Source organism: Talpa occidentalis, unplaced genomic scaffold, assembly GCF_014898055.3.
Source record: "Talpa occidentalis isolate TD23 unplaced genomic scaffold, MPIMG_talOcc4v2.1 talOcc4.11, whole genome shotgun sequence".
NCBI classification, from domain to species: Eukaryota; Metazoa; Chordata; class Mammalia; order Eulipotyphla; family Talpidae; genus Talpa; species Talpa occidentalis.
This window is the reverse complement of record NW_023601104.1, coordinates 41,165,849-41,188,265: the sequence shown is the minus strand read 5'-3', so window position 1 is coordinate 41,188,265 and position 22,417 is coordinate 41,165,849. Positions and strand designations below refer to the sequence as shown.

Below are 22,417 nucleotides of genomic sequence, written 5' to 3'. Positions count from 1 at the left end.
ACACAAAATAGTTAATAGATTAATGGAAAAATTCAGAAATAGTCAATATTGTTTAGTTCTCTAGTTTTTTCCAACTTCTTTTGGGGAAAGCTTTCAAACCTACATAAAAGTTAAAAGAACACTGCCATAAGTACCAGTATACTGTTAGATTCAACAATTGCTGACATTTTGCTTTTCTGTATTTTCCTCTTCTTTAGTTAAACTTTTTTTTCTGAATTAATTTAGGACTCAAGTTATAGATATGACATTTCATTCCCTAAATAAGCAGTCAACTCCTAAAAATAAAGACACTCCCTTGTATAATGCAATTATTATACTTACAAGATTGATGAGGTCCTCCCTTGTATAATACAATTATTATACCTAAAAGATTAATGATTTCATATCTGTTCAAAATTTCAGGATTTTTCTTCCATGATGTAGATTCCAGTACCGGTTCATGTGTTATATCTGGATGTTAGTTTAACTCCCACTTTTTTTTTTCTTTAATGAGATTGACTTCCTGAAAAATCCAGACTGGTTACCTTGTAGAATGTCCCATTGTCTAATTGTTTCCTGTGGTGGTTAACTTGTTCCTCTTCTGTACAATGTAGTAGCTACTAGCCACAAGTAGCTATTTAAATTCAAATTTAAGTTAAAAAGAAATAAAATTAATAGTTGACAGTTACTGTATTAGTTCAGACACAGAACATTTACACAATTGCAGAAAGTTCCATTGGGTAGTTCAGTAAGCCTACATTTCCTGTAAACAGGTTTTATTAGATTCAGGTTAAACATTTTTGCGAGGAATACTTAAGAGATGACATTATGTACTTTATATTACCTCACCCTGGAGCCACATCAGGTCAGACTATGTCATTATTAATTATGCTGAATTTGATTGCTCTGTTGAGGTGGTAACTGCCAGATTTCTTCTAGTATATGAAGGTACATTTACCCTTTGTAAGTAGTAGCATCTGGAAATGAACATCAAAAATCTCAAAATAGTTCTTCCTGACATTTATTATGTCATTCAGCATCTCCTCATTTAATTAGGCGCTCATCCTCAACCATACTAGGTTTTAGTATTTGAAATAATAAAGATAATAAAGAAATGGACCCAATCCTCAATGTTTGTAGCCTATAAACAAAGGACACACAAGATAGTACAAGAATATAAAGTAACAGGAGATGCAAATAAATGTGGCTATAAACCAAGAGAAGTAAATTGATGTAGAAAGTAGGGGAGGCAGATTTGGTTCAGGCTTTGTAGAGGTGAGTTTAAGATAGAATTTTGGAAAAAGGGGCAAAGATAAAGAAGGAGCCGTGTGTGAAGGCACAGGTAGGAAAGAGCAAATGATGCACCAAGTAAAACCTTCCTCTTAAATGACTAAAAATTGAGAAAAAAGCTTACGGCTTCAATCAAGACTCTGGAGAGCTGGGGCTTGAAAAATGTTTAAATTTCTAACTGCCTGAGAAAGCAAAATGGCTTCTGAGACAGTGGTTCCCAGCCCTGGTCCCTAAATAGCCTGGGGAGGGACAACTAGCTGTTTCTTAAGTTTCCAAAAGCTTAAAGAAAATTAAACATTTGCCTGCAACAGTGCTGCTCAAAAATGTAGGGATTTTAAAACAATCTATTGGCTTTAAAAAAATGCCTTGTTAAAAAAAATCAAAATGAAGGTATAAAATGGGGGCTTCCCTGGTGGCACAAGAGGGTAAGTCTCAGCACTATGAAGCTCTCTGTAGCCACTGCAGCATGAGTTCAATCCCCAACCAGGGAGCTAACCCACATGGCACAGCAGACCTCTCCTGTCTTACCTGCTGCTCCCCTCAGCAGTGGATTTCAGTAGATCTGCCTGTTTTGCTCCCCACTTTGTCTCTGGTGAATCCTCTTAGCCCCCACACCTCTGGCCTGCACCCTAGCTCTTGTATGCATAAATAAATAAATCTTTTTAAAAAATGAAAGTATAGGGGCCTCCCTGGTGGCGCAAGGAGTTAAGACGCAACCTATGAAGCTGTCTGCAGACTCTGCAGCACAAGTTCGATCCCTGGCCGGCCAGGGAGCTACCCACATGGCACAGCAGACCTCTCCTGATTTCACCCACTGCTCCCGTCAGCAGTGTACTTTGGTCAATCTTCCTGTTCTGTTCCCCACTCTGTCTCTGGTGAATCCTCTCATCCCCCACCCCCCCGCACCTCTGGCCTATACCCCAGCTCTTGTATGCATAAATAAATAAATCTTTTAAAAAATGAAAGTATATAATGGTAAAAAGTAAGATTGACCCCTCCCTCTAACCTTCCCTGTAACCCTCCAGCCCCACACACTCTCCAAGAGACATCGTGCCTATTTTTTTTAAAGATTCATTTTTTTTATTTATGCACTCAAGAACTGGGGTACAGGCCAGAGGTGCTGGGGGTGAGAGGACTCACCAGAGACACAGTGGGGAGCAGAACAGGTGGATCTACTGAAATCCGCTGCTGAGGGGAGTGAGACAGGAGAGGTCTGCAGTGGCTGGCTATAGCTTATAGCACTGAGAATTAACCCCTGCACCACCAGGGAGGCCTCTGACATCATGCTTATTGTTTTGATTATCCCTATGACCCTGGGAAGGGGAGGACCCACGCATCAGATAAATATCTTGCCACTAGAAAATGCTATTCTCCCATGGACATTGGCATTGCTGTATAAATATCAATCTCTAGGAAGTGTTGTAGGGAATTGGAGAAATAGGACGCTGTGATAGAAAACTCTGGTCACAAAGCTGGGGCCTTGTCTTAACCAGAAGACCTCACCAATGTCCTGCCACTCTGAGACCAGCCAGTGTGGTCAATGGGCATCTTTCTCCTACTACTGCACCGCCCTATTCAGATCCTCATTTTGGACCCCTGCAAATTGTTCCAGCTATCCCTCCGTTCATCTTATACTCTGATGCCAGGTCAATATTTATGAATCTAATTTGGTTCACATAAGTAATTTACAATTCTCACTTCATTTTGTCATTTCTCACTTCAAAACGTTTCAGGTTTCCCTACTGCATACCAAATACCATCCACTTGCCACAGGTGTGGATTGAAGCCAGACTTTTCCCACTATTAACACCCTCCATTTACCATACCTTTCACCTCCTACCCCCTTGGGCTTATTCACCCTTTCATGCTCTCCAGTGCTTGTTAGGGTTCTATCCTCCTGACAAGACCTCTTCTGCTCATAAAATTCTATCATCTTTGAAGTCCACTTCAAATATGGTTTCCCCATTATCACTCCAGCTAGAAAATGTCTCACTATCATTTAAATCCCACAGTACTTAGTCACAACTTCTTAAAGGTACTTGTCATGCATAGCCTTGAACTGCCACTACAGTGCTGGTGTCTACACACCAGAAGCTCTTGGAGGGTTACAGTTTGTAATCAGGTGTTTCAGTCTTTTTGGTCTCAAGACTCCTTTACTGCATAATTTTTAATTTTATTTAATTTTTTTTTTAAAGATGTATATATATATGCATATAAGAACTGGGTTGTAAACCAGAGGTGCAGGGGGGGTGAGAGAGGATTTACCAGAAAGTGGGGAGCAGAACAGGTAGATGTACTGAAACACACTGCTGAGGGGAGCAGGGGGCGAGGCAGGAGAGGTCTGCTGTGCTATGTGGGTTGTTCCCTGGATGGAACTCATGCTGCAGTGGCTTGATAGCTCTGTGTTTAACCCCTGCACCACCTGGGAAGCCCCTACCCCATGACTTTTAAGGACACCAAAGAGCTTTTGTTTATGTAAGTTTTATCTATAGATTTTTCTACTATTAAAAGTTAAAACTGAGAGAATATCAACAGTCTTTCTGAAGGAGATCAGAAAAAGAAAATTATTTCTTTTCTCGAATATTTCTTGAATGTAACTCTTTGCCAAGATCTGGGAACATGTGGTACCTAAGCTTCATTCAGTCTCAACTGCTTTGATCTTTAAATATGATCTTGATTGGAGCTCAGTTTTACTTAAGCAATTATTAGTGGCAAACACAGAACCAAAAGAACTTTATGTATTACGCCAGAAGGAAGGAGGTAACAATTAATGAGAAGGGTTTAAGTAGTTTTTTTTTTAATATTCATTCAAACTTTATTGCCCTCTCTCACTACAGATAAAGTGCCATTGAGTTATATCAAATACACGAATGCAAGTCTACCTAAAAACAGACATTTGTTATTCGGAAAAAGTTGAGGATAATTATTTGAAGTTTATTTGATCATTTAAAAAGCTAAAGACGGGGCCTCCCCAGTGGCGCAGCGGTTGAGCGCTGGGTTGCAAAGCTGCCCGCAGCCTCTGCAGCGCCGGTTCGATCCCTGGCTGCTCCCCGGCCACGGGAGGAGGGTCCCACGTGGCGCGCAGACCTCTCCTGCCGCCCGCTGCTCCCCTCAGCAGTGTACTTCAGGCCTTCTGCCTGCTCTGCTTCCCGCTCTGGCTCTGGTGAATTCTCTCACCCTCCCGCGCTTCTGACTGTACCCAGTGCTTGTATAAATAATAAATTAAAAAAAAAAAAAAAAAGCTAAAGACGGAAGAAAACAAAATATAGAATAGGTTAGTTGTTTTTATTTTTAAAGATTTATTTATTTATTTATACTAGCACTGGGTACAGTCAGAAGTGCGGGAGGGTGAGAGAATTCACCAGAGCCAGAGTGGGGAACAGAACAGGCAGACTGACGAAATACACTGCTGAGGGGAGCAGCGGGCGAGGCAGGAGAGGTCTGTCACGCCATGTGGGACCCTTGCTGGTGGCCAGGGATCGAACTAGTGCTGCAGAGGCTGCAGGCAGCTTCGCAGCCCAGTGCTCAACCGCTGCGCCACCAGGGGAGGCCCAGGTTAGTTGTTCTTGTTAGAGAAAAGCAACTAAAAAATTAGTTAATCTAAATTTGAGATTGAAATGTGATTTGTTATTTACATATTGAGATGGTGTAGCCAATATTCCAGACAGTCATAGCACTTAATAAACTGAATATTTTCTAATAAGATATTAAAACTGAGAAAATTGTTAAATATCAGTTTACTAAATTATTTTATAAGAATTCTTGGTGTCTCCCTGATGGCGCAAGGGATTAAGATGCAACCTATGGAGCTGTCTACATCCACTTCTGCATGAGTTTGATGCCTGGCCAGGGAACAACACACATGGTGCAGTAGACCTCTCCTGACTCACCCGCTGTTCCCCTCAGCAGTGTATTTCAGTCAGTCTGCCTGTTTTGCTCCCCACTCTGTCTCTGGTGAATCCTCTCAGCCCCACACCTCTAGCCTGTACCCCAGTTCTTGTATGCATAAATAAATAAATCTTTAAATAAAATTCTTATTTATTTTTTTATTTTTGTTTATTTATGCATACAAGAACTAGGGTCTAGGCCAGAGGGTGTGTGTGTGAGGGAGAGAGGATCACTAGAGACAGAGTGGGGAGAAGAACAGGCAGATCTTCTGAAATATACTGCTGAGGGGAGCAACAGGCTCCCCTCAGGAGAGGTCTGCAGCTCCATGTGGGTTAGCTCCTTAGCCCTAGGCAGGATTGAACTCATGCTGCAGTGGCTGGCAATAGCTTGATAGCACTGAGACTTTTAACCCCTGTGCCACCAGGGAGGCCCCCAGTTTATTTAATTCTTAAAAAATAAACCCACTGCATGTTGATATAAGTAATACATTTGAATGAAGAAAAAAGAAAACCCTATTATCCAAAACAAAAAAATGTAAAAACAAATGTAACAAGAGACGTGTTTTTGCAAATCTCCTTGATATCTGCCTTAATAGAAGACAATTGGGCCTCCTTGGTGGCAGTGGTTAAGTCTCAGCACACTATCACCTGTTATCACCTACCACCACTGCAACTTGAGTTCTACCACCAGCCTGTGTACACATATGGTACAGCAGACCTCTCCTGTCTTGCCTGCTTCTCCTCTCAGCAGTGTATTTCAATCAGTCCGCCTGTTCTGCTCCCCACTCTGTCTCTGGTGAATCCTCTCACACCACCCACCCATCCCCACCCCACACCCCGCTTCTTACCTACATGCCAGTTCTTCTTTGCATAAATAAATCTAAAAAAAAAAAAAGACAATTAGATTCTCATATCTGCTTTCAGTATTTATATGTGGTTTTGGTTGAATATGGAAAATCTGGCCTCACAGAATGTGTAGGAGTTCTTGCTGAAAATCCTAAAAAGGTTTCAGGAAACCCCAAAGTTTTTAGGCTATAAACATTTTGAGAAAGGGTACTATAAGAGAAAAAAAAACGAGATGGGAATCAAAAGAACTGATTCTTATTCTGATTCTTTCATTTAATTGAAGTATAATTTTGTTTAAGACATTTAACCTCAGTTTTCTCATCTACAAAATGAGTATATTAATAATTCCTACCCCACAAGATGATGTCCTGAAAATTAAGTGAGATATTTAAAGTGCCTACCATATAGTAGGACTTAATAACTATTGATCTGCCTGGGAGGACTATTACTTTATTGCTATCAGTTAAGAGCAACTGATGAAGAGTAGACAGATACCAGAACCTGCAGAGGAGGAGGTGTTGGCCAGACCTTTATTTATTTATTTATTTATTTATTTATTTATTTATTTATTTGTACAAGCACTGGATACAGTCAGAAGTACGGGAGGGCAAGCCAATTCACCAGAGCCAGAGAGGGAAACAGAACAGGCAGACTGATGAAACACACTGCTGAGGGGAGCAGCGGGCGGCAGGAGAGGTCTACGCGCCATGCGGGACCCTCACTGGCGGCCGGGCATCGAACCGGTGCTGCAGAGGCTCAGTGCTCAACCGCTGCGCCACCAGGGGAGGTTGGCCGGACCTTTAAAAGAAGGGAGAGAAACAAGCAGAAAGACCAGGGCAATATTACAGGTTTTCTATACTTAAAAAAAATGTTTTCCATATAGTATAAGCATGCTTGTTATAGAAAAATTGAAAAACACAATTTCCGCCCATATATTGAGGTCATTCTGTACGCACAATTTGTAATCTGTGTCACTTAATGGCGTATCATGAGCATTTCTCCATGTTATTAAATTTTCTCTGACAACATTGATTTTAATGGCTGCTTAGGATTTTACTGCATGGATGATTTGTTTAACCATATCCCCATAGGATAGTAACTTGTTTCACATTTTTTGTAGTCATACAAAATGCTACACTAAGCATTTCCCTTAATTAATCTTTGTCCCAGTTTGCGAAGATTGTCTAGGAGAGCTTCCTTGAAGGGAAATTATAGATGATATGTCTTAAGATTAAGAATAAAGGCTACGGAGCCCATTGACCTAGGTTTGTCCCCTATCTAAACCCCTTCTTAGGGAAGCAAATCACTCAACCTCTTAAGACTTAATTCATTTACCCATAGATGAATAATTCCTACCTTACAAGGTTCCTGTGAACGTAAAGTGCTGTTCATAGAACCTGACACAAAATAATGACTAATAAATGTAAGTTGTTACTATTATTACAAATTAAATTCATTTATTTAATCACACACATACACAACTGATCTGTTTCTGGGCTATTGGTTTAGCTCTTTCTTCTATTCTTGTACCAACTGCATGTTTTTTGTAGCCCTTTACTCATATGTTGCTTGTTTCATAAAAGGGTTGAGTAAGGGGCTAAAAACATAGAGGGCCTCCCTGGTGGTGCAAGGGGTTAAGCACCACACTATGAAGCAATCCACAGCCTCCGCAGCGCGAGTTCCATCCCCGGCAGACCAGGGAGAAACCCACATGGCGAGGCAGACCTCTACTGTCTCGCCCACTGCTCCCCTCAGCAGTATATTTCAGTCAGTCTGCCTGTGTTCTGTTCCTTGCTCTGTCTCTGGTGGATCCTCTCACCCCCCACATCTCTGGCTGTACCCCAGCTATTGTATGCATAAATAAATAAATCTTAAAAAAATATAGAGAGAGGAAATGCCCTCTCCTTTCTCCTTTTTTTTTTTAAAGTTCATTTATTTATGCATACAAGAATTGGGGTGTAGGCCAGAGGTGCTGGGGTGGCAGGGAGGTGAGAGGATTCACCAGAGACAGAGTGGGGGACAGAACAGGTGGATCTACAAAATACACTGCTGAGGGGAGCACTGGGTGAGACAGGAGAGGTTTGCTGTGCCATATGTGGGTTAGCTCCCTGGCCAGGGGATCGAACTAGTGCTGCAGTGGCTGGGGATAGCTTCACAGGACTGAGACTTAATCCCTTGCACCACTAGAGAGTTCCTCCTTTCTCCTTTTTGTGAATTTTCTTTGCTCTATATTTTTAGCAATGTGGTATGGTATTACCGATTTTTGTTTGATGAATAGTAGAATCAATTTATCAAGTAACAAAAGATTCCATTAGAATTGTGATTGAAGATTGTAAAAGTGAGAAATTAATTTGGTCACAATTGATATCTTTATAAGATTCATTTTTTCCTAAGAACATGGTTTATCTCTCTACTTTTTTAGGCTTTATTCCCTGCAAACTTTTGTAATTTTCTTTTATAGGTTCCTTACATTTTGTCAGTAAAGTTATCATTAAGTATTTTATGGTGGTCTATTGTATTGCTGTCAATGGAGAAAGTACAAATCACAATAGCTAATGGATATTGAATGATTACTATATGTAGGGTAGGCCCTAAATGCTTTACTGTATTTACTAATTCAATCTACAAAACAGCTTTATGAGACAAAAATTATTATTTATTCTAGTTTGTGGGTAAGGAGACTGAGGTCAGTGGAGTTAGGTTTACATGGATGAACATGACTTTAAACTCTTGTGACCTGGTTCCAAAGGCTGTTGTCTAAACTATCATATTATTGGGATATTTTTCAGTAATTATGTCTTCTGATTATTCTTAGTACATAAGAAATCTACAGGTTTTTTTATCTCTGAATTTTATAATTAATTATCATCCTTTGAGAATTGAATCTGGGGGCCTCCCTGGTGGTATAAGGAGTTAAGCACCACACTATGAAGCAATCCGCAGCCTCTGCAACACAAGTTCAATCCCCAGCCGGCCAAGGAGCAACACACATGGCGGAGCAGACCTCTCCTGTCTCGCCCGCTGCTCCCCTCAGCAGTGTATTTCAGTAGATCCACCTGTTCTGTTCCCCACTCTGTCTTGGTGAATCCTCTCACCACCCCCACCCCAGCCCCTGCATCTCTGGCCTGTACCTCAGCTCTTGTATGCATAAATAAATAAATCTTTAAAAAAAAGAATTTAATCTCATGGATTTCTACATATACAACTGTATTATCTGTAAACAATAATAAATTTATCTGTCTCTTTACAAAAGTAATAATCCCTTTTTTAAATTTCCAGTCTCATTGTATTGAGTTTTTCAGCATAATATTAAATAAACAATGAGACTGGACATTGTTTTTTTTTTATCTTTACATAAATTGTTGACTTCATATATATATAGAACAATTCTTTTAGAACTATTAAGAATGTTTATAGAAAACGGAATTGAAACTAGAGAATTTGAAATATTCTTTGGTAACTATTAAAAATGTTCCAATGTTTTTCTTGTTTGGCTTATTTTTTATCTAGTTTTAAATAAATTTCTTACTACCTCACCTTGTGCTAATTCCTGGGATAATCCCTAACTGGTTGTATTATTATGATAATATACTTTTTATGTTGAGCTTTATGTGTTAATCTGAAATATTTTAGGATTTGTACATTTATATTAATAGGTGAGCTTGGTCTACATATTTTTGGGGGAGTGTTATTTCTGACAGGTTTTGATATTAGGTATATTCCAGCATCATAAACAAATTAGGTCGCTTTTCATCCTTTTGTATGTTCCAGAACAGTTTCTACTTTCTATTCATTTTGACAGATAAATACTGTATAATAGAGATGTCAAAGAAGAGGATGCAAATTGGCATAGATTATATTGCCTCAGTAACTCTGCCACTTTTGTAGCTGGAGGACAGCCTTGATTGTGAAGAAGCAATTTGGAGCAGTAGGAGGGTCAAACGAGCCATTATTTTGGTGTTGAAGAGTGCTGTTGGCTGGGCAGGCACAGAGGTGAGCCAAGGTGGTCCTGGGGAGGGAAGTTAGTGCTGAGGAAGGGGAGCACAAGAGAAGATGAAAGGAGGTTTTACAATGGGCTGGAGGTGTTTAAACAAAGATATAAAAAAACAGAAGAGCTGGCCTGAAGGTAAAGAATGCAGCAAGGGCCAAGGGGATTATCTGGGAATGGGTATTCCTTCCCTTCCAGAAGTTTCCTGTGCTCTGCCTGTTGGTCACTGGCTCATGTTGGAGAAAGTAACATTATTTCAAGCACAGGGTGTTGGCTGTCCTGCCTTACCATCTTCATCCCAGCAAAGGCCTACATTTAGTGTAGGTGGTAACAGTGATCCACAAGCTTCAGGAGAGTTCAGCATGGAGGGCTGAGTAGAGGGAAGAAGAACATGACAGACTTCACCAATTTCGACTTCATGGCTAGGTTAAGTGCTTTGCAAGGTTATATTCTTTTTCAGTCTTCCTTTGCTTCTTTATAGCTCATATGGACAGATCCACAGCACATGCTGGTTTGTTTGTTTAAAGACACAGGACAGGGCCACCTTTGTGGTGCAAGGGGTTAAGTCGCTGCACTATGAAGCTATCTGCAGCCAATGCAGCACAACTTCGATTCCCCCGCCCACATGGTGCAGCAGACCTCTCCTGTTCCCCTCGCTGCTCCCCTCAGCAGTGTATTTCAGTCAATCTGCTTGTTCTGCTCCCCACTCTGTCTCTGGTGAATCCTCTCACGCTCCACACCTCTGGCCTGTGCCCCAGTTCTTATATGCATAAAGAAATCTTTAAAAATAAATAAATAAATAAGGACACAGGAAAGTCCTGTAGGAAAGGCCGGGAACCATTTGGTATGGAATTATTGGGGACTGTTTAACGTCATGCTTGTTACATAACATCATGCTTGTTACATAATGTCATGCTTGTTATATTTTGAATGAAATAAAATTTCACAGACAAATGAAATTCAGCCTGTCTAAACTCACACTAAGGTCAGTCAGAAATTCTAGGATTCTTTTTACGTGAGTCCTTTTAAAATTATTTTAACTGATGGGAAAATTGATAGTATTGTTTCCCTCTCACCTATGAAAGCTAACTATAACAACCAATAGAGCAGCCACAAGCTTGACATGGGGGGAGATGCCAGGAGCACAGATGGTTCACAGCCCAGATAATTAGCTTCTGAAGAAGCAGCATCTAATAAGTCTTCTGTGAAAATAGTTTGGTTGGGCACCACTGGGGACAAGCAGGGCTCCTCCACAAAATGTTGCCAGAGCACTCACCCTTTTCCTGTAGACAAACTCCTACTTACAAATCTTGCAGGAAAGAATCCAAATAAATTATGTAGAAACTCCACCCTAAAGAAGGGAGAGCATAATTCCCCACTCCTTAAGTGTGGGATACACACAGTGACTTCCAAAGAGTAAAGGATGAGGGCCTCCCTGGTGGCGCAAGGGGTTAAGCACCACACTATGAAGCAATCCGCACCCTCTGCAGCACAAGTTTGATCCCCAGCTGCCAGGGAAGAACCCATATGGGGCAGCAGACCTCTCCTGTCTCACCCGCTGCTCCCCTCAGCAGTGTATTTCAGTCAGTCTGCCTGTTCTGTTCCCTGCTCTGTCTCTGGTGAATCCTCTCACTCTGGCCGCCCCCCCCCCGGCCCCCACCCCCCTGGCTCCTGCCGCAGCATCTCTGGCCTCTACCCCAGCTCTTGTATGCATAAATAAATAAATAAATCTTTAAAGAAAAAAAAAGAGTGAAGGATGAAAAGAGTGTGGGTAGGGTAATTTTACAATGCAGAAACCTGAAAAAACACTACTTCTGCCAGGTGATAAAGGCCTACATCGATAGTCATTAGCTGTAGTGATGGTATGTACTCTTGGTGTAATGAAAATAACATTTAATCTCTGTGATCTTCCTCCTCCCAACCCATAACTCACTCTAAGCATGAGAAAATCATTAGACAGTGCCTCCCCGGTGTCACTGCGGGTTGAACACAGTGCTGTGAAGCTGTCCACAGCCTCTGCAGCACAGGTTCAATTCCCAGCCTGCCAGGGAGATACCCACATGGTGCAGCAGAACTCTCCTGATGCAACCACCTCTTGCCTCAGCAGTGTTTTCAGTTGTCTGCCTGTTTTGCTCCCCACTCTGTCTCTGGTGAATTCTCTCACCCTCCCATGCCTCTGGTCTGTACCCCAGTTCTTGTATAAATAAAAATAAAATCTTTAAAAAAAAAGTTTGAAAAAAAAAAAAGAAAATCATTAGACAAATTCCAATAGAGGGGTATCCTGCAGCATACCTGGAATAGTATTCTTCAAAACTCTAAAGATCATCAAAGACAAAGACTGTATGATAAACTGTCACAGCCAAGAAGAGTCTAAAGAAACAACTACATGTAATATGGTATCCTGGGGGAATCTTGGAACAGAAAGAGGACATTAGGTAAAAACTAAGGAAATTAGGTAAAAAAATGTGGACTTTACTTAATAATAATATGTCAGTATTGGTTCATGAATTTTTTCACATTGCCATACTTATATGAGGTGTTAATAATAGAGAAAGTTGTGGGGAGGCATATGAGAACTCATTGGACAATCTGCTTAACTTTTCTGTAAATCTAAAACCGTTTTAAAGAATAAAGCCTAGTAACAACAACAGCCTCAGAGGCAGCAGCATAACAACAACAACAATAATATCTGCAGGGATCAAATGAAGTCGAAAATGGGACAAAAGTGTCTCCAATCCTTTTAGGCTTCATAGGCATTCTCTTAGTTCTTTGGCTTTCATACTTTCATCTTTTGGGGGCACTTACATTGCACCCAGAGTTCCTTAGAGCTTATCCTAGCCACACCTTTCCGCATTTCCCAAGACTCTGTCCCCCACAGGCGATGGTGATCTCATTCAGTCTCATGGGCTTCAATCACTACCTCTCTTCTGGCGATTTCCAAATCATGTCTGGTTCAGAACAGTTCATTCAACTCTCTATTACACAGCGCCCCCTAGAGGTCCAGTTTAGCATGTACAAGCCCCAACCCTGATTCTCCTTTAAACCATGGCCCTTCTTTCATTTGTCTCACTGAGAGGCCAGAACCCAGGGCATCACCCCAGATTTCCCTTTCTCACACTCCCTGCCTGTCAGTCCCTATGTTCTGTCAAGGTGTCTCCTGCATAGGGCTTTGTACTGTGTTTTCTTCCACTGACTCTGCCAGGTCCTCAACACCTCTAGATTCCCTGCCTATGACTTCCCTTGCTTCATTCCTTTCCTTATTTTCGGTTTCTGTAAGTTGTTGACGAAAGAAAATGTTGGCTCTTTTAGGCCTCAGTCAGGCAGTTCCAAGAATCCCTTTTCTTTATCTTCAGGGGGAGGTGGTGTGTGTGTGTGTGGGGGGGGGGGTGTGGGTGTTTATTTCCTCTTTGTGTTGGGATGTAGAATCATATGGAATTAGTAGTTGAGTTACCATAATCTATTTAAAAATATAATACTATTAAAAAAAAAAATACAGGGGCCTCCCTGGTGGCGCAAGGGGTTAAGCATCACACTATGAAGCAATCCACAGCCTCTGCAGCACGAGTTCGATCCCGGGCGGGCCAGGGAGCAACCCAAATGGTGCAGCAGAACTCCCCGGACTCACCTCCTGCTCCCCTCAGCAGTGTACTTCGGTCAGTCTGCCTGTTCTGTTCTCCACTCTGTCTCTGGTGAATCCTCTCACTTTCCGCATCTCTGGCCTGTACCCCAGCTCTTGTATGCATAAATAAATAAATCTTAAAAAAAATACATACAACATACTAAGGCCCACATAAGGCCATTTTGAGAGCATTAGACAATTAAGCCAGATTTCTTACGGTTCAGATGGACCCACGGAGGGCCATAAGAGAGACCTTTGAATTAGATAACGGGAAAAACGGAGATTAATCATGTGCAGAAGCCAACAAAACGAGGCCTGAAAAATTAGGGCATGAGAGGATAACAAGAAACTTTTAAAATTAAGGAAAGAAAGGGAGACTAAATGGTTGCTTTCGGCCATGTTTCACAAAGCAACATAATGAAATCCCAGTCTCCTCGAGCCAGCCAGGAGTCGAACCTGGAATCTTCTGATCCGTAGTCAGACGCGTTATCCATTGCGCCACTGGCCCTGAGACAATCGCGCTGGGCTCAAGAATGAAACTTCAAGCTTATACTGCAGGGTTTCATGGGACGTGTAGTCTCTTAACGGAATTCTATAACCGCACGAAGCATTATGGGAAATTGAAGCTCCCGGAGAACCAGGCCCTGAGATTGGTGCGTCGCCCGGAGTCACACCGCACGTCACTGTGCAGTCCGCGGATTGGCGGGAAAAGCCATTTCCCCACCCTCTGCCTCCGGGTCCGGAGCTGTGAGAGACGCTCTGGTTGTTAGGGCGACTCGTCCCGCCTTCTGAGGGCCTTTCTCTGGCTTCGTGATTGGCTGTTGGTATCGAGGAATCCCGGCGTGGACAGCGCGAGGGAAAGATGGCGGCCATGGCGGTCGGAGCTGCCGGTGGGAGCCGCGTGTCCAGCGGGAGGGACCTGAACTGCGTCCCGGAAATAGCTGACACACTGGGGGCTGTGGCAAAGCAGGGGTGAGGGCCCGGGCCTTTGTCCCACCTCGGGGACAAAGAGGGGCAGGCTAGTCATCCCCGAAAGGCAGGGATGAGGGGGGTCGGAGGGGATTAGATGAGGGCGGGAGGAACCATTAATTCCTTGGAGGATGGAGAGCAGAAGCCTCGGGCCCTGGGCTACGAGGGAAGAAAAACCTGCTGGGGCTGTGTGGTCCCTGAGCCCGAAAGTTGGAGTTGTCAGGGAAACTCAAAACGGGGCCTTTCAGAACTCCAGGGCCTTGGAGAGCGAGGTTATTGTCTGAGAGTGGGAGAAAGTATTGGGGGGCAAGGGAGAGAAGAGAGAAACCTTGAGGTGGGAGACATGGGCAGTATTGGGGCAAATCTGGATGTGACAATCCTGGAAAACCAGCGACAGCAGAGTAGAAAAAATTCTACTTGGAGTGGGTTTTCATCTTTTCTCCTTACTCATCTTTTCCATGGCTGTGTTTTGAGGAGAAGTTGAGGCACAGTGCAGCGGAAGAGAGATGCCCCAAGGTGGGCTGAACTCAGCAGTCCAGTCGGGTGACTGATGGCAGCTGAAAGGGTTGTGCAGAATCGAGATAGCCTAATCCAGTTGCTTGGATCTCTGGGCACTGCTGCACTCTTTACGTGACGAATCCGGGTCTGTCGCGGTTGTAGGTTTGATTTCCTCTGCATGCCTGTCTTCCACCCGCGTTTCAAGAGGGAGTTCACTCAGGAACCTGCTAAGAATCGGCCGGGCCCCCAGACTCGATCAGACCTACTGCTGTCAGGAAGGGGTAGGGACCATCCATCCCCTATGCCCCTTAATTATTAGAGGCAGTAACAACTTACGTTTTATCGGTGCCCTCATTCTTCTCCTTTCCTGACTTGGATATATTGGTTAGTCCCTGGGATATAGATAACTCTTGTTTTCTTGCTTACCTGCTAAAAGCCTTATTTCCCTATCTCCATCAGGCTTCCCATACCTGTGATATAAAAAACACTACTTCTTATCTCTACTCTCTATTCTCTCCTAAGAACTAGAAATAGAACAAGTAAAGTGCTGAACCTCATTCAGTCTTTGTCTTTCTTGGGTGGGGGAGCGCAGACTGGAATACGCTAATTGTGGGAAAGCTTTCTCCGTGGATTCGTCCAGACTCAAAAGTGGAGAAGATTCGTAGGAACTCTGAAGCCGTAAGTTTTTTAGCCTCTTCATTGGACCTTTCTAAAGATCAGGTCTGAAACCAGTCTGGGTGGGGAGTTTTCCCCCACACCCTCATAACATAGTAAATCTGATGTAATGTAGTTCAAACTATTTGGATTGCTAGGTCTTAACATTTTCTTCTTTATCTCCATTCCAGGCCATGTTACAGGAGCTGAATTTTGGGGCCTATTTGGGTCTTCCAGCTTTTCTGCTGCCTCTAAGTCAGGAAGATAACACAAACCTGGCCAGAGTTTTGACCAACCACATCCACACTGGCCACCACTCTTCCATGGTATGACTGAGGGCCTTCTTTCCTACTGCATATTATGGTAGTCAGACTGTGCTAAGTACCTTCTTGTTCCTAGCCAAGTAACGGGTGCACTTGGCAGAGATGAAATGTCTAACACCTAACACCTCCTCCATCTAAAAGTGGTAAACAGAGAGTTAGAAAATAGATAGGCTGTAGAATTATTTCTAGAAACTTCCAGTTAAAATAAAGGGCGAGGTAGACATTTACCTAAGGATATACATAAGATACATATGCTCATGCATATAGTCACACATTGGGAGGAGCATATATTGGGGTTCATTTGAGATCTGATTCAAAGTTCTGTTGAGGCATTCTTTCTGAACCCAGTGAGTTCAAAGCAGAGTTCTAAATAGAGTATTTGTCATATGCAGTTCTGGATGCGGGTACCGTTGGTGGCACCAGAAGACCTGAGAGATGACGTAATTGAGAATGCACCAACTACACACGCAGAGGAGTACAGTGGCGAGGAGAAGACGTGGATGTGGTATGTCTCCTTTGGCTGCTGTGCCAGGACAGAGGGTAGGGTGAGGGAAACTATAGAGTGGAACCTATAGGGAGGTCTCCTTGAGTTGTGGTAATTGGTGGGTAATTGGTATTTGTGGTAATTGGTATTTGATTATAATTTTCTGTATTTGACTCTGGACAGGTGGCACAACTTTCGAACCTTGTGTGACTATAGCAAGAGGATTGCAGTGGGTAAGTTCTTGAGTGTCCTAGAAAAGGTGTCCCTTTTCTGACTTCCTGTGAATAAGAATTAAGAGTTCCATGTATATCTGGCTGCTGCCAGGCAGTTTGGCTTCTTTTTTTTTTTTAAGATTTATTTATTTATGCATATAAGAACTGGGGTATAGACCAGAAGTGGGGGGGGAGGGGGGTAAGAGGATTCACCAGAGATAGAATGGGGAGCAGAACAGGCAGATCTACTGAAATATACTGCTGAGGGGAGCAACAGGTGAGACAGGAGAGGTCTGCTGCTCCATGTGGATCATCTCTCTGGCCGGGGATTGAACTCATGCTGCAGTGGCTGCTTCATAGTGCTGTGGGTTAACCGATTGTGCCACCAGGGAGGCCCCAGTTTTGCTTCTTTATGCCTCAGTTTACCTTTTTTTTTTTTTTTTAAGATTTATTTATTTATTTATTCATACAAACACTGGGTACAGTCAGAATCGCAGGAGGGTGAGAGAATTCACCAGAGCCAGAGCGGTGAGCAGAGCAGGCAGAAGGACCGAAGTACACTGCTGAGGGGAGCAGCGGGCAGCAGGAGAGGTCTGCGCGCCATGCGGGACCCTCCTCCCGTGGCCGGGGAGCAGCCGGGGATGAACCGGCGCCGTGGAGGCTGCAGGCAGTTTCACAGCCCAGCGCTCAACCGCTGCGCCACCGGGGAGGCCCAGTTTACCATGTTCTTAAGGAGTAAACAGATCTTGTACAAAAGAGCAAGGAAAGACTTCTTACCTAGCAGTAATGGACAGGTATTTTTCCCCCCTTATGTAGCCCTTGAAATTGGAGCTGACCTCCCATCAAATCATGTCATTGATCGTTGGCTTGGAGAGCCCATCAAAGCAGCCATTCTCCCTACCAGTATTTTCCTGACCAATAAAAAGGGATTTCCTGTTCTTTCTAAGATGCATCAGAGGCTAATCTTCCGGCTGCTCAAGGTGAGTGATAGAAGGGTTCTAATTGCGCTCCACCTAATTCTCTTGCCGTATTCACATATTTTTCTATGGAGCTGACTCTGGTTTCTGGAGAGCAATTTCAGGACTGTGTTTGCTATTCTGATTTCTCTCACAGTTGGAGGTACAGTTCATCATCACAGGCACCAACCACCACTCAGAAAAGGAGTTCTGTTCCTACCTCCAGTACTTGGAATATTTGAGCCAGAACCGCCCTCCACCCAATGCTTATGAACTCTTTGCCAAGGGCTATGAAGACTATCTGCAGTCCCCACTCCAGGTGGGCCTGAATTGCAGAGTGAAGGGAGGTGGGAGGAAATGTCTCCTAAGGATACTTACCCTAAAATCCTACCGAAGCTCAGGACGTGGTAGGACGAGGTGGTTTTTGGTATTCTAGTACATTGTCCTGGCTAGAAACTGACTAACATACACTCCCCTTTCCCTCAATTATCAGCCATTGATGGACAATCTGGAATCTCAGACCTATGAAGTGTTTGAAAAGGACCCCATCAAATACTCTCAATACCAGCAGGTAGAGTGTGGGTTCCAAACTGGGTCAAGCCTGAGAAAGAAATGACGTGGGTGAGAGCGGGTTTCATAATATCTTTTCTCCATCCCCTTAGGCCATTTATAAATGTCTGTTAGATCGAGTGCCAGAAGATGAGAAAGACACCAATGTCCAGTGAGTGCTCATCCCACCGTCCCAGAGGTTTGCACACCGACTTCTCTAGATATCAGGTCAGCTTGACTCTTCCCCTTTCTTTCTTAGGGTGCTGATGGTGCTGGGAGCAGGCCGGGGTCCCCTGGTGAATGCTTCCCTGCGGGCAGCCAAGCAGGCTGACCGGCGGATAAAGCTCTATGCTGTGGAGAAGAACCCAAATGCTGTGGTAACGTGAGTAACGGTGTCCTTGCTGGGAGGTTTGTCCCTAGTGCCAGTTTTTCTTATCAGTGCCCTCATTTGTATCATCTCTGTTTTAGGCTAGAGAACTGGCAGTTTGAAGAATGGGGAAGCCAGGTGACAGTAGTCTCATCAGACATGCGGGAATGGGTTGCTCCAGAGAAAGCCGACATCATCGTCAGTGAGCTCCTGGGCTCCTTTGCTGACAATGAACTGTCACCTGAGTGCCTGGATGGAGCCCAGCACTTTCTGAAAGGTGCCTCCAAGCCTGGGGTGTACTGAGTGTGGGAAATGGATTATCAGCTGGTGAGGGTAGTGAGTCGGGCGTCAACCTTAGGAAGAAGTTAAGGGATTGAGCGAAAGGTAGGTTAGACTTCAGTAAGTCCCTTAACAAAAGAAGTCTTTCTGAACCTTGATGTTCATGTCTATAAAATGAGAGCAGTGGACAAGAGCCGACCTTTAACCTGAGGTCTGTGGACTCCTGGAGCCAACATGATATATCTCTTGGGCTTAGCTTTCATCAAAGTATCAAAGGGCTTTGTGACCCCATAAAAGTTAAAAACCACTAGATTAGAATATTTTAGGTTCCTTCCAGTTTTAATCCTTCCTTCCAGTGACTCCAAATTAACCTAGAAGTGGAACCCCCTGATGACAGGAGTGGGGAGCAGGTGGGCTTGGGAGAGGGACAACATCAAGCTGCCTAGGTTGGTTTTGATTTGGGAGGTTTGAGTCTTTGATGAATTCAGACACACAGTTTCCATCCCCTGGAAACTAACGTGACCCTCCTGCTTGGCAGATGATGGTGTGAGCATCCCTGGGGAGTATACCTCCTTTCTGGCTCCCATCTCCTCATCCAAGCTGTACAATGAGGTCCGAGCCTGTCGGGAAAAGGACCGTGACCCTGAGGTAAACAGCCACCCTCTTCTAGAATGCTTTAAGGACTTTATTTTATTTTTTTTAATTTTTTTTTTAAGATTTATTTATTCATTTATACAAGCACTGGGTACAGTCAGAAGTGCGGGAGGGCGAGAGAATTCACCAGAGCCAGAGCGGGGTGCAGAGCAGGCAGAAGGACCGAAGTACACTGCTGAGGGGAGCAGCGGGCGGCAGGAGAGGTCTGCGCGCCATGCGGGACCCTCCTCCAGTGGCCGGGGAGCAGCTGGGGATCCAACTGGCACTGCAGAGGCGGGCAGCTTCGCAACCCAGCGCTCAACCGCTGCACCACTGGGGAGGCCCAAGGACTTTACTTTAGTCCGTTTCTTTTTCTATGTTACTGTCCGTTTTCTTCCACTGGAGAAGAAGAGATGAAAGGAGAGTTGAGGATGTAGAGAAGTAGTGGAAATGGAACTATGTTTTTATCTTTTTATGTGTCCCTGAAGCTTGAGCGTCTGTCCCTGAAGAAACTGGTGTTTCTTACCTATCTTATCCAGCTCTTGTTCTGTCTTTTGGGACAGGCCCAGTTTGAGATGCCTTATGTGGTACGGCTGCACAACTTCCACCAGCTCTCTGCACCGCAGCCCTGTTTTACCTTCAGCCATCCCAACAGAGGTGGGTTCCTCCCGCTAGATGTGTGAGAACTCACCCTCCCGGTCCTACCTGCCCTAGACTTACCTTTCTGGTTATTGCTCATGCTTCGTCTATGGCTCTGGCCCCTCATTACCCACACAACTCTTCCCTGACAGATCCTGTGATTGACAACAACCGCTACTGCACCTTGGAGTTTCCTGTGGAGGTGAACACTGTGCTGCATGGCTTTGCAGGCTACTTTGAGACGGTGCTTTACCAGGACATCACTCTGAGTAAGTGTCTGGGTCAGTGGATGGTGGGCTGAGAGCAGCCTGGGCAGCTTATATACATGTTTCATTTAAAGTCACTGGGAGCCCAGGAGTTAGTGAATGGGGATCTTTGCTTACTTGTTTCTGTGTTCACAGAAGAGACTACTTGATCTAGGCAAAAAGCACAGCCATGGAGATTTCAATTTTTTCATTATTTTGTCCACACAGGCATCCGTCCAGAGACTCACTCTCCTGGGATGTTTTCATGGTTTCCTATCCTCTTCCCCATTAAGGTAGGAATCACCTTTAAGATTCCATAGATGAAGAAGTAATTTTGGCCTTTGGTGTTCTGCCCTCCTCTCCCCTCCCCCTAGACTGGTGCTTGGCTGTAACCCGTGCTCTGCTCTCATGTGCTCTTGGGTCCCTATCGTAAATATCTGGATATCAGCAATGGATTGCTTGACTTTCCCACATCTCTACCATAAACAAGAGTCATTTTTTATTTTTTATTTTATTTCATTTTTTAAGATTTATTTATGCATACAAGAGCTGGGGTGTAGGCCAGAGGTGCAGAGAGATAAGAGGAGTCACCGAGAGACAGAGTGGGGAGCAGACAGGCAGATCTACTGAAGTACACTGCTGAGGGGAGCAGTGGGCGAGACAGGAGAGGTCTGCTGCCCCATGTGGGTAGCTCCCTGGCCAGGGATCTAGCCCATGCTGCTGAGTTGTGCCACCGGGGAGGCCCAAGAGTCATTTTTTAAAAACTCAAACCAGATCATCTCATGCTCAAAACCCTTCAATGCCTTCCCACTACCTTTAGGATAAAGGTCAAAATCTAGAATGTTGCTTGTGAGAGTTGTGATCTAGTCTTAGCTTGCCTTTTAAGCTACTACTCCCTTCATTACATTGTTTCAGCCCTGTGGACCTTTGGTTCCTCTAATATCCCATCTTTCCTGTCTCAGACTCTAACATCTTTCTTTTTTGCCTGGAAAGCTCTTTGTTCATCTCTTCACTCAGCTAGCTTATCTTCCAGGTTTCCTTAAACATTCCTGTTGTCAGAAAGCTTCCTCTGACCTCCTAGACTAGGTCAGCGCTCCCTTTCAAGCACTCTGATTGTTCAGGGAACTTATCATACTTGATTATTTGTTCATTGTCTGATTGTTCAATTCAGATATTAGTTCTGATAGACTTCAAATAAGCTTCATCAGAATTGGAATATTATCATTTTATCTTCACACCCAGATCAATACATTGCCACATATAGTCATTAGCTTTGCCCTGAACCTTCTTGTCTTTTTTCTTACAGCAACCCATTACGGTGCGTGAAGGCCAGACAATCTGTGTACGTTTCTGGCGATGCAGCAATTCCAAGAAGGTGTGGTATGAGTGGGCTGTGACAGCACCAGTCTGTTCTGCTATTCACAACCCCACGGGTCGCTCATATACCATTGGCCTCTAGCCTTGCCTGCAAAAGTCCAGAGTTTTGGAAGCAGCTTAAGGTTCTGTTCCTGTAGCACAGAAGATGCAGGTACATCTGTGGGCTGTGATTCCCTTTGCCCATCAGAGAAGAGCATTTCAGTCTGCTTTCCCACCTTATGTAAAGGTGGGGAAAGGAAGAGAATTAGCTGCAAGGCTTAAGCCGTCAATCTGTGAAGACTTCAGGCCAAGGTGTGAAGATTTAGTGCTGGATCTGAAGCTACTTGATGAGCACTCAGCTTCAAGCACTTCCTGGCACAGATAGCCCTGAGAACATGCGGATTGAACACATTTTCAGCCCTTTCCCTTCCCGTCTCTGTTCCTGTTTTGATGGTTTTGTGCAGGAGGAAAAACAAATAAAGTGAAGTTACAGCCTTTCCTGCTCCACCCCTGCTGCCCTCTGCTTTTCTTTTCCCACACCTTACTATAACCTGCACACACTCAGATCTGTGCCCTTATCCAAGTTTGAAAGGAGTCTAGCTTTATTCCCTATTTAGGATGCTTAGTGGTGACGTGTGAACTCC

General features: G+C 43.9%; 1 protein-coding gene and 1 non-coding gene across 2 annotated transcripts; one reads left to right on the top strand and one right to left on the bottom strand.

Annotated features, from left to right (window-relative positions):
• Window positions 1-14,044: 14,044 nt before the first annotated feature.
• Window positions 14,045-14,117, bottom strand: TRNAR-ACG (transfer RNA arginine (anticodon ACG)). The gene has a single exon. It is a non-coding gene; the product is annotated as a tRNA-Arg (tRNA).
• A 243-nt stretch (window positions 14,118-14,360) lies between these two features.
• PRMT5 (protein arginine methyltransferase 5) lies at window positions 14,361-22,276 on the top strand. The gene is made up of 17 exons (XM_037503038.2): window positions 14,361-14,581; window positions 15,239-15,357; window positions 15,669-15,754; window positions 15,922-16,056; window positions 16,446-16,558; window positions 16,721-16,770; window positions 17,566-17,729; window positions 17,863-18,024; window positions 18,199-18,276; window positions 18,368-18,426; window positions 18,514-18,636; window positions 18,723-18,898; window positions 19,439-19,548; window positions 20,097-20,190; window positions 20,325-20,441; window positions 20,646-20,710; window positions 21,724-22,276. The coding sequence occupies exons 1-17, from the start codon at window positions 14,472-14,474 to the stop codon at window positions 21,874-21,876; spliced, it is 1,914 nt and encodes a 637-aa protein (XP_037358935.1). The 5' UTR covers window positions 14,361-14,471; the 3' UTR covers window positions 21,877-22,276.
• Window positions 22,277-22,417: the final 141 nt, after the last annotated feature.